Source organism: Gavia stellata, chromosome 10 (genome assembly GCF_030936135.1).
Source record: "Gavia stellata isolate bGavSte3 chromosome 10, bGavSte3.hap2, whole genome shotgun sequence".
Lineage (NCBI taxonomy): Eukaryota > Metazoa > Chordata > Aves > Gaviiformes > Gaviidae > Gavia > Gavia stellata.
Genome location: NC_082603.1, coordinates 18,170,294 through 18,185,914, shown reverse-complemented (window position 1 = coordinate 18,185,914; position 15,621 = coordinate 18,170,294). Strand labels below are relative to the sequence as shown.

Genomic DNA, 15,621 nt, shown 5'->3' with positions numbered 1-15,621 from the left:
GCCCAGGACAAATAGAAATCCAATGCCCTGGAGACTCATTATCCAGCACTGACAATTTTCCAGATTACCCTTTTTTGTTCTCCCAGTTGATATTTCTATTGTTGCTGGCCTCCACCCTCTTGGAGTAAAAAGAAAACTTCTGAAAAGTAGTTCTCTACCAACTTTCTTGAAGAACAACAGCAGTAACGTCCAACGTGATGAGTGACTGCTCAGAAATAACTGAACATCTCATTTGCCCACAGAAGTATGAGGCACACAGCTCTAACACACGCAGTGTCAGTTCTCTCATTTACTCCCAATGACACACAGGAGAACTTGAAGAGCTAATCTGATTCCTCTCTTGATGCCACTCACTTCAGAGTAGTCATTATGCTTGAAAAGCAACATATAAAAACAGTGAAACATAGGTTTGAGGAAAAAGCACAACCTAAAATGAGGAAAACAAGCTCACGTTCTGAGCAGCAGAAGCAGGAGCAGCAGCATGACCACCCGTTACACTCCACCAGGCTCCACATTTGTTCCAGAATAGTTCATTTCACAAAGGGGATTTGGGGCACAAAAGAGGACAGACAAAATGGTGTACCTTCTGCTCTGCAAGCATCGCCAGTCTTGGAGAATTTCAGGTCCCTGTCTCCACTCTGCCTACTATTGCCTTAGCACAAGGGGATGCATAGGTAGCCCTTAGTGTAGGTATCACTGGGTCTCTTGGCCATTGATCCTGTCTGACCAATTCACTTCCTGAATGTCGTCTTCATCAGAATTTCATCAGTGAGCAAGACTTGTTGCGTTCAGGACTTTCACGCGGTAAAAGCTTTTGCTGCATCAGCCCAAGTGGGGCAGGAAACATCTCTTCTTCTTTTTGCCTTGTTTGCACTGAGAACAAGCAAGCAGAAGACACAAGTCAAATGTATTTGGCTGAAACTCAGTGAGTTCACAGCACTCAGTTCAGCTGGAACTGAGTGTTCGCAGCAGAGCTGAGAAGAGCTTTCTAGAGAGCTGCAGCATCAGCTAACGTCTGCTTTACCGACGTATTTGGGCATTCCTCTCTGTTCAGGTGAAGTGCTAAGATTTCTGCAACTCCAGTAATCTCATTTGCCTTTAAATTGTCCCTTTCATCCTTGTAGTTTATCCTTTATATGGGCGACCAATCTGAAATCTACATATTTTCTGAAAAAAAAACCAACTTAATTTTAAATATTTAAATTTAAATTTAAAATATTTAACTTATAGAAACTGTTTATAGAATTGTTATGTCTATAAAGTATCCAGTTACTTGTTCACTTCACAGAATAATTTTAACTAACAAAACTGTGTGGCCCAAATAGAGGCAATATTATGCCTATGTATTCATGGCATGCAAGGAAAAAAGGTCAATTGTTTAAACATGGTACTATCAGGATTAGGGAGATGTAAGGGGACAATTCCCACCAGAGCCAAGACAAGGGTTGACAAGAAAAGCAGAGAGAGAAGTGACTGAGATCCACTCTCAAAGTTGCTTCCTGGGAAGAGCACAGGGCTCCTTGGGCTGGGACTTCAGCAGAAGGAGCTGCCCTGCCTGCTGTTAGCGATGGTCTCTGTTTGAGCACCGGCGCAAGGTAAATAAATCCATCATGCTTTAAAGGACCGCAACACGCACCCACGCCAGACTTGGGGGACATTTAGTAGATAGCACAGGAAGTTTAGAAGTGGAAATGAATAAATCACCCCCCATTAGTCACACACTGATGAAAAGAAACCAGACAATTACCAAAAAAATAGAGTTAAAATGCAGGCAACAGGAAAACCAATGCCTTTTTAAGGGACTTAAAAGCAGAAGTACTCTGCCAAATGGAAGCTATGGAGAAAGCCCAGCTCACGCATCCCTGCCACCGCTGGGCTTCTGTAACTGCAGATGCGCATTACACCTTTGCTGACTTTCTTGAGCAAGAGTATAATGCTTCTCCACAGCCCACGCTGCCCAGCACATACCTTACCCACTGCGCTCGTGAGCAATAAAGGTACGTGAAGGAGATTTATAGGCATGTATCCAAAATACACTGTATCTTCAGGTTTAATCTCTTTTAAATTACATACTCCCACACGAAGTAAAATTAGGGCCACATTCAAGCTTTTGTTACGAGAAGAAGCTGTGCCTACGTTAAAGCAAATTGGGTGTGTCCCACCGGGTTCGTGTCCCTCCCTGCGCTGCGCTCCTGCAGCCCGGGCCAGATGGCCGGTGCAGGATCCTCTTGCAGGAATACATCTCCATAGAGGAGGATGTCACACTGTACTGGATGACCAGGCTGTCACTGAATGCAACTCCGTCATGGTATTTAAATCACATTAAAGCTTTCTTTTATTACATACCCCCTTGTGATTTTGCCTGGCTACATTCTAATTACCAGCCTTGTGGCAGCACACACAGGTTCCACTGCTTGTTCCCCCTCCTGTTTTATGGGAAATGTCTTATTTTGCACAGCCCTAATGAAAATACTGCAGTGAGATAACGCTCTCCTTTTTATCTTGGCATTTCCCATTCTATTGCGTAAGCAGTTTTTTGCGTGGAAGAGAGACAAGAAAATATTCAGGCTTACGTGCATTTTTAGAAACAGCAGGTACACCTGGTAAGGCTCCCTGAAGTAGTTTAATCACTTTTGCTGTGTTCTCACATAATACCTGATCTTGAAGTATCAGTATGTTTTTCCACGTCAGATGTCAGCTGCACTTGTTTTTCAAAACTACTACATTCTGCATTTCTTATTCTCCACCTATTAACGTCTCAAATCGAATATCTTAAAGAAGATGCATTTCACTGGTCCACTGCAGCACTGCTGCCCATGGTCATGGCTTTGCCATTCTCCATTTTCTAGTTACAGCACTAACCACACTTAAATGACATGATGATTTTGTACTGCCTTGCTGTTTTCATAGCTTTCCTGTTGAGTACGATCAAAACCATTCTGACTCTTAACCAAGGCAAAATACCAATGTGGTGAAAGGCTACACTTACTATTTCATTTGATGTCATTCCTAGGTACAGAACTGGAGATGGGCCTCATTAACCCGTGCAGGCAGAGACCACCTTCGGGTGGGAGAGTAGTTCAGATCTGCAGGGTAACGAGGGGTAAGAAATCTCACCTTTGTGAGTCTTCTAGAATTAACACAGACTTTTAACAAGAACCTTTCTAGTTAAAAACGGCACAACTAACACTCTCCTGGGGCAGGGGAAAGAGACTGAGAGAGAAAATACATGCAGGGAAAGCTAGAAAAAAGTAGGGAAAGTGCTCAGATTTTCTCTGACGATAAACGAGCCCCCTGTGACAGCAGAGAATACTAGCGCTGGCTGCGGGCAGCATGTGCTGCCGTTTGCTGGCAGCTGGAATAGGAGGCAGTTGAAGCTCTGAATACATCTGGTTCAATTTTCAGTAACTGTTGAATTTTTAGTTTGATCTTAAACTGGTCAGAGCTTTCTCACTGTGCACGGTAATAACAGCAACAGCAGCACGGATTTTCCAGCTTTGGTCAAATTCCTCAGAAAGCTGAAATAAAGCACCTAAATTCGACATCAGCCTTGACTGCTTGAGGATGGGGAGCTCTCACTGGCCATTCAGGGATCTCTCCGAGACCAGGACGCTAGCTAAGTGCCTAGCACTAGATAGCCAGTATTGCCATTTTCAGTCTGTTAAGGTAGTGAAAACATCTGAAATTTGGAAGTTGAGAGCAAGATAAGCACCTACTGCTTAAAAAAAAGTAAAAAAAGATCTGTTCACTGCCAATCTGAATGCTACAGTATTAGGTACAGAATGCTACAGTAGTAGGTATCATATACATCTAAACTGTAGATACTCTGTGGAACATGCCTGCTGCTTTCAATTTCTAAGGTAACGTGATGAGAATGTAGTCTGGACCATCGCACAACTTCCACAGCCCAGCACACAATGTGTGTTACAGCAGGAGCAACTGGAAAGCAGGGCTTCCCTCTCTTCTCCCCACCCTTTATGAAATTCCGGGCCAGCTGCTGCAATATTGCAGGAAATTACAGAAACCTGCAGGTTGCTGATGCTGTTTGCTGCTGACAGTGGTGGGGGGCTGCTCAGATACTGTTGGCGCATTTCCACTCTTAAATCTGAAATCATAGTTTAATTTCCTAAGAATTTCATACTAGCTATCTCATTCATCATTTACTAGTAAATGTGCTGAGATTCTTATCTCCAATCCGGTTTTACCGGTTTTTAACAGATAACCCTGTTTCCCTTTGCCCATAGAAGCTAACCAGCTGCTTGTTCACAAAAATCATTCAAGCAAATGCTCCATTTTCTAAATACAATCATAGAATAATTTGGGTTGGAAAGGACCTTTAAGACCATCAAGTCCAACTGTTAACCTAGCACTGCCAAGTCCACCACTAAACCACGTCCCCAGGCACCGCATCTACACTAAACACCTCCAGGGACGGCGGCTCCACCACTCCCCTGGGCAGCCTGTTCCAATGCCTGACAACCCTTTCGGTGAAGAAATTGTTCCTAATATCCAAACTAAACCTCCCCTGTGCAACTTGAGGCCATTCCCTCTGGCCCTATCGCTTGTTAATTGGGAGAAGAGACCAACACCCTCCTTGGTACAACCTCCTTTCAGGTAGTTGTAGAGAGCGATAAGGTCTCCCCTCAGCCTCCTTTTCTCCAGGCTAAATAACCCCAGTTCCCTCAGCTGCGCCTCAAGACCTGTGCTCCAGACCCCTCACCAGCTTCATTGCCCTTCTTTGGATGGGCAAATACTTCTGTGGTTTCAGAAAGGCTGTCGGGGGCGGGGGGGGTGGGGGAGAAAAAAAAAACAGAAAGAAAAGCCAGCAACCCACCTTTACGCAGACAAACCAGAAAGATGGTACAAGATGTTTCCCAGATGGGTTCATGCTACATAAGGTAACTCATGAGGCAAGAGTTTAGCTCCCAACAGTAGAGTCAACTCCAGAGTCCTGGGTTGGTACCAACCGTGTAATTTGGGATTTTTGTTCTGTGCAATTTCTCTTCCAAAGTCACTCTAAAATCTAAACATCTCCTCCTCTCCCCACCACTTAGGTACAGACAGCTACTGTCTCCATATAAAAAAAATCAGAAATCAGGCCATTAGCTATGCTTTGAAGAATACTAAGCAATACTGTTACCTGTGTTCACAGTGACATAGCTTACAGGACTTGCCCAAAAAAGCTTCATCACTGTTAGCCAGCAGTAAAATAAAGTCCTAAAGAACAAGAGGGATGAAAAATGAAGAAGAAAAAGCAAATGTGGATACAAGGAAACACTGAGGAAAGGGAAAACAAACCAAGCTAGGAATGAAGATAATGAAAATGGTCAGGTTAGCAGCCCAGCGAGACGCAGCTAAGTGCCGTCCCCAGATGGGAACCTGGGCCTGAGGGCAAAGAAATGAGTTTGGGATCCTGGAAGAACACTCACATTCTGGGTCAGGGTCTTTAGTCGTTTATTAACACTCGTGGTCAGCTGCAGTCAGAGAACACTGGGTTTAGCAGCGGAGGTTATTTCAATGAGAAAAGAATGTTATAAAATGACGGATGCCAAATAGTAAAGAGCAGAGATTTTTTGGAGGCAGTGAGTGGTAATCCCTACATGAACAGAACCTGGAAAATTCAGATTTCAGAACCAAATTTGTGACTGAGGCCATATGTGGGAAGCGCAGCTCACGCTCCCTCATGACAGGAGCGAGTGTCTATGGATTTATACACAGCACTTAAAAAGCATCAGTAAACATAGTCCAGATGGCAAAGGGAAGGGGTACAGTTGATTTTCAACACAAGAAATTGGATTTAAAACCTCTCCCTGTCACTGCCTATTTCTGTAACGGTTTGGGGTTAAAACTTACTCGTTGGCTGTTCAGCTAAGGACAATATTTGCCCTAACCTTCTCTCTTCCAGGAACCCAAATGCACCCCTGAAGATTTGGAGGCACAGCAAATGCAGCCATCAGCTGGATTTCGGAGACTACAAAACAAGTGCCAACCTCAGGCTTACACTGTCTCCTCCTGTTTGCGGTTTCTGTTTCAACCTATGGGTTTTTGTTTGTTTGTTTGTTTTAGAAGATTTTTTTCCCCTGCTTCTTTATCCAAATAAGGCTATTTTCTTTCTCCTACTTTCACACAATTGTTTTTTCAGGGAAGAGACAGATGAAAGAATTATTTCTTGTCAGCAAGACTTGTACCTGGGTGACACGCGATTCCTTATTTGGCTAAAACACAGGTTAATGGTGTCAGCTTGCATTCTCCTTTATCAGCCACTTCTTTTCTGAAGCCATCTCAAAGAGCACAATGGGATTCAGAGCTTCAGCGTTTGTTGCTACAGCAGTGAGGATGGATTTGGATGAGTTTCACAGAGAGCTACAAACATGATTCACAGCTGCTGCTGCCTTAAAGATACATGTTTAAACATGCAAAGTTTCCAGAGTTTCCAATAAACAGATTTTTTAAAAGTGGTAGATTATATTTAGGAACACTCACCATAAATGTCATGTAAGCGTGTTTCATGTTGCAGCTCTCTGACACAAAAGCAGAGGGATTATCATCATCACTTGGTATGTAAACCTCAACTCTTCCGAGTTAAAAGTGTACTTTTAAGTGAAAAAATAGGATCGAAAGCCCAACAGTGGTGCGATCTATACAACATGTATAGTACAAACACTTCCGAAGCTGTGAGAAGGCTCCAGGGCTCCCTTCGTTCCCCCACTAGAGAGTAAGGGTTGCAGTTTTGAGGTCTCCGGGCTCAGTGTTACCAAGGATGCTATTTGCTTGGGTTTTAATTGTAGTAAAAAAAGTGTGCAGAGCCTGCACAAGAAAGGTCTTTCAGGGCTTTTATAACAAACTTTGCCTCCACCTAGAGAAGAGCATCCCTACAGGGATGCATTTATTCCAATTTTTCTTTCTAGCCAAAATACCAGCATGTCAGTCTTCAGGCACCATGTGCAAACCATCTTCGTCACCAGCGACACACTGCACAGATCCCTCCACCTCCCGTTGTGGCATGCTGGAGCTACCTGCACTTGAGCTAAGGCAGCCAGAATCGCTGCCCTGAAGGGAAAGCACTGCAGCCACACCGCTGCTGCCAGACACCAGCTACTTGGACCACCAAAAGGTTTTTCTACTTGCTGTACCCAAGTATTACTATGAAGTTTTATAAAAAGGCTGTTAGCTGACTTACTTTCAAATCTTAATAGGGGAATAGGGCACTAAGGTTAGAAGGATTTCTTGTTTTGCTTTTTTAAACACAAGTTTTTCAGCCTAGAGTGCAACTAGAAATGAGAATGAGCAGTGCCAGAGTATCAACTCTAGCAAGACAGTGTGGAGGGAACCCCCACTCCAGCCCTTGTTTAAAAAAAACAGCCAAAACCCCCAACACCCTTTCACGCTAAATTTAATCAACCTCTGCATTTTCGTTCTTAGTGGGGGGGAGGGATTGCAGAGCACCAGGTAGACTGGGTTTTTCAGAGTACTCTGGGTCCAGCCACATGTGGAAGCCACTGCGCAGCTAGCGCTGTAGGAAAAACTGCTTCAAACTGGGAAAGAAGGCATCAGCAAAAGCGGATTGTGCAGAGCAAAAAGTGGGAGATTACACACACGAGAGCCATTGTTACTTGTGATTCAGCTTCAGATTTGGGCTCCGGCTCTGGTGATGTTGCCTCCACCACCAATCCTCATTCTTGGTCTCCAATACCGGAATGTAAATACCCACTCCTTGCCTCAACTCTCTGAATTTTCAGGCAGCTACAGCCAGCAGAACTGCCCTCTTTGCCTCGCCTTGCAACTATTCAGGTTAGGCTGAAGTCCCCGGTTTAAGCGATGCACGCCGTGCAGCTCACCTCTCAGCAAGGGGAAGAACACCAAGAAGCCTGCAGTGTTAAAAAGGAACATTTTATTGCAAGAGATTACAGAGCTGGCACTATGGCCAAAACGTTTCCATTACATCAAAATTGCTACCCATGTATCAGGCAACAGCACCTACAAAGCACGGTGGATTGAAATATCTGAAATCATAATGCAGTCAGCTTATTTAAATAAGTACCACCCTAAAAATTCTTTTTAAAAACAAAGTGAAAACTATATAAAACATTATTTTTTTAAAATATGAAACTGGTGTTTAAATATCCAGGCCATTAACTACTGTGATAAAAAGTGGAAAAGTATGTTAACCATAGTGCTCAACTAAACAGGCTTCTTTCACAGCCCTTACCATTTAGTTAAAAGCAAGTACTTATTATTTGCTGTTAATTTCTCCACATTTGTTCAGCCAACATTTTTCTTCTGTAGGTTTTCAGAATCAGGTAGAAGATTGAATGAGTAACCCCTTTAAATCACTATTGACGTGCAGGATAATTTAGAGCCACAATTGGCCCAGCAAAAGCATTGGTATCAAAATAGCTCTGCAGGAACAGATCTCTCATCTCCGTCCCGTGACGCTGACCTTTCGAAACTCTGGATGGATGCACATCTCAGCCCCAATTGACTTGCGTTCCTCCTGTGATCCACTTACCTCAAAGACCTTGGTGATTTCCCTGAGTGTGGCTGAAAAGGTAGGACTTTGAACAGGCACATAGCTCAAACACAGAAGTCTGGCCCGGGACATAAACCCCAACTGTTACAATCCCCATCTTTGGCACGTTAGGTGCTCGCTCTCCTTCCCCAATGGCTGGTGTTACCTATTGTCTGGTCTGGGCTTTTTCTCCCACTGAGAAGGTCAGCGGCTCATTTCCTGACGCCACTGGCTGGCTAAGGTGAGCCCTGAGAAAGCAGAAGTTGGATCTGCGGGCAGAGCTGGACTGCCTCAGCTTGTGGGAGCAGTCCACCTAATACAATTCTCACAATCCATATGAAGTGGTATATGGCAAACAGGAGTACATGCCCAAGGATCTTTGTGAGCCAACATTTGTTATCCACTTGCCTTCATCTCCCATTTTCCACACATACAGTCTGAACACACTACCACTTGGCAGTGGCTACCACAGGCACTTCAAAATAGGCTTTCCAAGGTCCTGCAGAAACCTCTTTTCAAGGAATGCAAACAGAGTTTTAATTTTTTAAGATGATTTGGAAATATCACTGGGACTAGGGGATATAGGCAATCATTTTACAAAATGTGGGAGGTGGTCTTCTACAATTTCTCAGGCTTTTCTAAGCATTCTGAGGATTCCTTCGTAATTTTCCAAAGGCTGCTACTTGAGAGCTTTACCGGAAACTAGGGTAACTCCAGAAACACTTAAGATTGTGATAAGGAACCAAAATCAACCAAGTAAAAATCACTACGCCACTGCAGTCCTTAGCCCAAAGCAATCTAGCCAGCGTGAACAGACTAACACTCGTGTTTATATGTGCAACTCTGGAAGTCCAGCTCTTTAGCACAGACTGCCATAGAACCTCTCAAGCCACACATCTCAAAACATGAGATTCATTTAATAAAGTGACTGATTTAATTAAGTCTCTTCTACCAGATTATTTAGAACCTCTGTAACTCTGGAAAGGGGGATTTATATCTCCTTGTAGGTAGTGACAGAAGATCTGTATTTCCAAACAACAGAAACCAAGAAAACAAATAGCCCCAACTTGAGGACTAGAGGCTAAAGAAAGCTTACGGGTACTCTACTATTATTTTTTTTAAGAAACATCTTTCAGTCCGTATCAACCATATATGCAATTATTTAATAATCAGACAAGTTCTCAAACTTCTATATGTATTTCAAACTACATTTTCAAGGATCTGATACAAGCAGGGCACAGAGCTCCAGTGCACCCACTCAAAGTCTGCCACTGAAAACTGCTGCTCTTCATCAGAAGAATCTCATTTTGGAAACTAACCAGACCTAGAGCTCCCTGCTCTTCAGACACAACCTTGCATTTTAGTGTTACACAAAGCAGCTCACCATTGGGTTCAATGAATTAAATAGAATTAACTAGGTTTTTTATTATTATGAACCTAACAGTTTTTTGCTACTGCTAAATTCCACACGGTATGGCTTCACCTTACAAGCATTCTTAACAATACTAGATAAATATCATTTGCACTTAATTGATTTTTTTCATCTGTTAAACAGCCACAAAATATGGTGCTCTCATAAGCACCTTTTTTGGTGAGAAGGGTAAACAAGCACTCTATTAAAGCATCATAAACATTCAAGGTGATTTGATCACTTCCCTCTATTCTGTTTCAACACACTGCTGTAAATCTTCTATTTTCACAGCGTATAAAAAAATCCCACAATCATACACAAATTTAGAAATTTGTTAGTCTGCATACACATAACTTGTCTGCAATACACTTCAACATCCCAGTTATCTTTCCTAAAATCTCTAAAATATTTTCTCCAGTAAATATACTGATGTAGATGTTCCAGTTCAGAAAATAAAAAAGGGAATAAATTTTGACAATAAAGCTAAAGTTATCTGTAGCAACTTGTACAGTAAAACACCCGATAGCAGTAATTTAATGATAGCCTTGACAGAGCTAGAATGGCCTTGTCTCACGACTCTGTCCTGCACAGCTGTGCATTTTTATCCCATCTATTTTATCAGAACATTAAAAAGCTTTGTGTGTTAACTCTGAACTGCACACATACAGGAAGACAGACATTTATTCAGATTTTCCACCAATCAAATGTAATGCAGCTGTGAACAAGTCAGTTTATTGCAAGTAAATGTACTTTTACTTAAGATCATGAGAAGATTCTAATCCCAAGCAACACAAATCAATTTCACAAACTTAATTCACACAATGCAAATAAATGCTTCACATTATAGACATTTAGATTTTCTTTAAACCTTTTTATTTAGAGATTTTTCTGGTAAGGAGATATACCATAGGAAAGCAATTTCACTGGCAGTGAGGTATGTATATACTCTACCAAAATACTCCTCTTGTTTTAACTGCTTTTAACTTTATTTACATATAAAGAAAATATCAATGCATATCCTTGGCTTAACTACAGTATCTGTTACCCTATATGAGTAAAATGAAATGTTACTTGCATACAAAATTGATTTGTAGAGGAATCTGATTTGACTTAAACAAAAATCATGTTCTGAAGACAGTTTAAATGAACAAACACAATTCATCATGACCAAGACACCTGCACCATATTTCCATCCTCACAGCACATTTATTTCAGTAATTCTGTAAGTAGGTCCTTAGCATGAGCATAGTGTTACAGTTTTCATACATATAATCACATCCAAAACAAGCTCTAAAATTTAAGTTGTAAACATTCTCTTCATATGTAGAAACATTTCAATCTGTGTTCGAATTTTCTAAAATGATCAATCTTTTAAACAGAATTATAAATGAAAAGTCTACTCTAACCGTGTAGTGAGCAATGCTTATTAGTACATTTCTACAGTGTTAAATAAAATAGTAGAGGCAAACTTCTGTAAGCAAGTCAGACTTTAAGTAAATCATCATAAAGAAACAAACTTCTTAACGAAAAGATGCTTTGTAATAAAGAAAGTTGGATTGAATCTACTATGATACAAAAACATAAGGGTAAATACCATCTGTTGACAAGTAGGAGGTAGCATGGATGCACCACTTTATTGTCAGTGAGAAATGCAAATGAAGTAAAGAATATTTCCTTACCACAAATTTCCAGTATTATGTACATATTTCTCTTAGAAATTTGTTTAAACAAGTTTCCCTCCACTTTTTAGTACAAAAAGCCTCATGTGATTAAAAAAAAACACTTACACACCTAGATAGAATAGTACTAATTGCCCTATTTGAATGAAACAGTCTCTTGAACTATGAAGTACATGATATTTAATGCCCTAAGTTGAGTAAATTGTATTAGCAGTTCTTGGTATTATACAAAACACTACATACATACAAACAAAATATAATAATATCTTATTTTACTATGTAATTCTTTTTGGAATAAACAGAGCCTTGATTTGGGTAACACTGAAGAGAACATGGTTTCTTTGTTTTATTAAAATCTGTCTTTTAAGTACCCATGTGCAACAATTTAAAAATGGCTGCCATACATGTAATGGTCTTGTATTGATAGTGAACACAGTAACTGACAAAAACATAATAAACCTTAAAAACACATCTTCCACCCTATATAAAATATAAAGACTACTTACTGTAACTGTTAAGTATTCAATTTATTTTGATGTTACTGTAATCCACTTCCTCTATTTCTCTGTCTTTAGCATTTATAAACATAATTTAGTGTAGCAATTTATTTTAAAAAATGACAAAGTATTTCAAATTTACATCCAATTAAAATTTAAAATGTTTCCTTGTTCTATGATGCTGCTTCTGCCATCAGTAAAGAAAATGAAGTTTCAGTAATTGAAGCAGGCTTTTTAAGTAGTGATGTGACTTCAACCATGCCAGCTCCAGTCCGTGGAAGATTTGCGTTGACAATGTGTCGCTGCAAGTGCTTTATCCAGTCTTCTTGAACAGACAAAGGTCCTCGAAAGACCAGACCACAAAACCTATGCAAATATTAAAATTATTCCATCAAGATATATCTAGCTCTACCGAAAAATTATAAAATAAGGACATTAAGTGGAAACTCTTAATTGTCTTGAAGTTTGTTTCTACATATTTTAGCTGAAAACCTTAGTAATTGAGTTCATTTATAGTAATTGAGCACAAAAATCCTGCAGTTTATACAACTTACACTCTTACATTTTCAACACTACCAATAACAATCTGGTCTTCTTATGTAAGGTTTCTTTTGAAGGACAGACTATTACTCAGACATGACCAATAAGATTTTAGCTAGAGAAACAGCTGGCAACCTAGTACCTGTGTATGGCTCATTCGAGTCCTCTTGTTCATATTAATGAAAATAGGCAACTCTCCCCCCCCCCCCCCTTTTTTTCAATTTAAATCACAAACACATTTACAGGATACAATCTTAAATCTTCTTCTAACTAAAATTAACAAGCTCTTAGGAATGTGTTATTTCAATTAAAATAACCCTATGTACCTGCATCTGAGTATGTAAACTTCATCAGCACTATGAGGTAATGGCAGCATTTTTTTCTTGCTTCCAGATCTTGACCTTGACTTCTTTTGCTTACAGTCTAAAGCTAAGAAGAGAGAAATTTCTGTATGTGAAAGTGATACTTCAATGAGTGTTAACCAGACATTTAGTAAGCACCCCTTATAGCAGTAGTGAAAAGACATCTACCTCCTTATTATTCTACATTTAATTATAATGTGAATCCAAAACAATTACAGTGTGCTTTAAGAAATTTACTGGCAAAATACATGAAGCTTTTTTTTTAGTTTAGCACAGTGCTTGCTCTTTAAAAGACTAGATAATTGACATTCAGCATTAAACTGTTGTTTTACTATCAGCAAGTACCTACTAACCCTACTGCAGAATTATACAGAAGCAAAGCACCACTGGAAATTCTCTTTCATGCATAAAATGCTGTCAGAATCCTGGAACTCATTTTACAGTTCAAGTACCACCATAAGACCACTCATGTTCAACCAAGTTACAACTTCACAAAGTTGTAGCTGACAGCTAATACAATCAAGAATTTCTAGTTTGAATAAACCACCTGCCATTTGTTTTCAACATAAAGCAAAAGTTCATCCTTTTATTCTAAGAATTTCAAGTGAAACTTCCCCCTCACTCTGTCCGAATTCTAATGCATCTTAGAAAATTTATGTATTAACCCTTGGCAGTAGGAGCTGGTATTAGGACAATCAACAAGGATGGCGAGGCCACTTTTTAAATTCAGTCTAAGCATTTGAAACTATGTATGAAAATAATGTGTGCGAGCAGGAAACGCATAGCAAATGGGTTCAGTTAGCACTGAGGTCTGTACCTCCCATAAACAGATGTAATAAGAAATCTGTAACAAATCCTGGAGATTCTTAAGCAGCAGCCAAAGTTGGGGGATGAGGGGATTAAACTGAGTTGATGTTGTTATGATGAAAACATCTGATAAAGCTCAAGAAAAACGAAGAAGTTTGGGACTGCTTGAACTAAGAAGTGTATCTAGCTACACTCTACTCCAAAACACGACACCAACACTAAAACTCCACAGAAACCTGAAAGACAGTAACAAGCAGTACTCTTGATACCAAAAAGGCATAATGCTATGCTACTGAAGCATCTTAACAGTAAAATTAAAAAAATGGTTACATTTGTCTAAGTTTTCACTCCTGTAATATAAAACAGAAGAATAAACCTCTAAGTATTCTGAAGCATAAGACATCACCTAGTGAGGCAAAACATGCTGATTTAAAGAACACATAGTCTTGATTGCATCCTTCATTTTTCTTATGCCCTCCAAATGAGTACCTCTCAAGCTTTTACCCTGTAGCCAAACCTTTAACTTGTATATACACCAGACACTTCCCAGTTCCATCCCCAGATTTAAAAGATTCCTACAGTCTAGAAAAATTAGAATGAACTTTTGAGGTTTGAAAGTACCAGAGAACTAATCAAACAAGTAGACAGTAGATACCAACCTAAAGAGACTTCCTTCAGACCATGTGTCAAGCCATCATCAGCAAGATGAGGCTCAACAGCATTTTTTCTGGCAGCAACAATGAAAGCAGTCTGGATATAGAGGCAGTAACCCAAGGTGGCGGGGGGGAGAGAGAGAGAAGTGGCCAAGATACCTATACACTCTTCCAGAAGTTAAGGGGTTCTTAATGCTTTATGCTCTCCATCAAAAGCATATTCTTAATATAATTAGGAAGGAAAAAAGCTAACTATCTTTCAGGCTGTAGGAACTACCAAGTAGTATAAATATTTTACATACCGCAACATCAGTAACAACATCACCAGAAATGTAAGCAGATAAAATACTGAAACCCAGAAACCCATTCTCTGAAGAGAACTATTTGCATAAGGGGCGACTTATATGAAACAGTTATTACAGCAAAAGCTTTGCCATTGCCAATTTTGCAGAACATCATGGGAAGGAGAGAAACAGAAGTCAGTATTATCCGAATGCAAACAACATCCATGAGTTGCATCTGATGTCAGTTAGTTGATGTCAGTTGATAAGAGTTAAAAAAAAAGCAGTAGACAGCAGGCTCCTAGAGAAGCCTACATGCATTTGAAACAAGAACTAGCTTATTTACTTCATGTTGCAAACTTAAAACATTCATTCCCATCAAGAAATTCGATTCTACTCACATACATCCAAGCATTTCAGAGAGCTTCCATTTTCTTACTAGACCTGAATTGGTCTTCTGCAACAGAGTTCCTGAAATGTAATGGTTTTGTGTGTCTGTGTGTAATCTTCTAAGAAAAACCTCCTCTGAACTACTGTGCAATCAAATAGACAGAAACACAAATAGCAACTGCCATAATGTACCAGGAGAGGTAATTTCTACTTCCTTGAAAGGTACCTTTTCCAAGAACAATAAAAAACAAGGAAAACAAAAGAATGGGCATCTTCTCTGAGCCATTTACGATGGAGGCTCTAGAGAGAGAAATCAAAGCAAAGAACAGAAAATATCACAGTAAAAGACATGAAGGAAAAAATTCAGATCAATCAATGCATTCTCAGAGTAACTTAGCTAAGACTGGAAGTAGATTTGCCCAAGCAAGAAGCTGTTACAAAAGATAGAAAATACTAACAATACTAAAACTGTGATCTGTAAGGGGTATTTTT

General features: G+C 40.0%; 1 protein-coding gene across 3 annotated transcripts in view; it reads right to left on the bottom strand.

The window, feature by feature from the left end:
* Positions 1-11,084: 11,084 nt before the first annotated feature.
* The window catches only part of ZNF644 (zinc finger protein 644), a 30,123-nt gene continuing 25,586 nt past the window's right edge, over positions 11,085-15,621 (bottom strand). For all 3 annotated transcript variants that reach the window (XM_059822147.1, XM_059822149.1, XM_059822148.1), the window contains 2 exons: positions 12,963-13,065; positions 11,085-12,462 (listed from right to left, as the gene is read on the bottom strand). In XM_059822147.1, the coding sequence (XP_059678130.1) occupies positions 12,270-12,462; positions 12,963-13,065 (296 nt within the window). In that variant the 3' untranslated portion in view covers positions 11,085-12,269. The remainder of the gene's footprint in view (positions 12,463-12,962; positions 13,066-15,621) is intronic.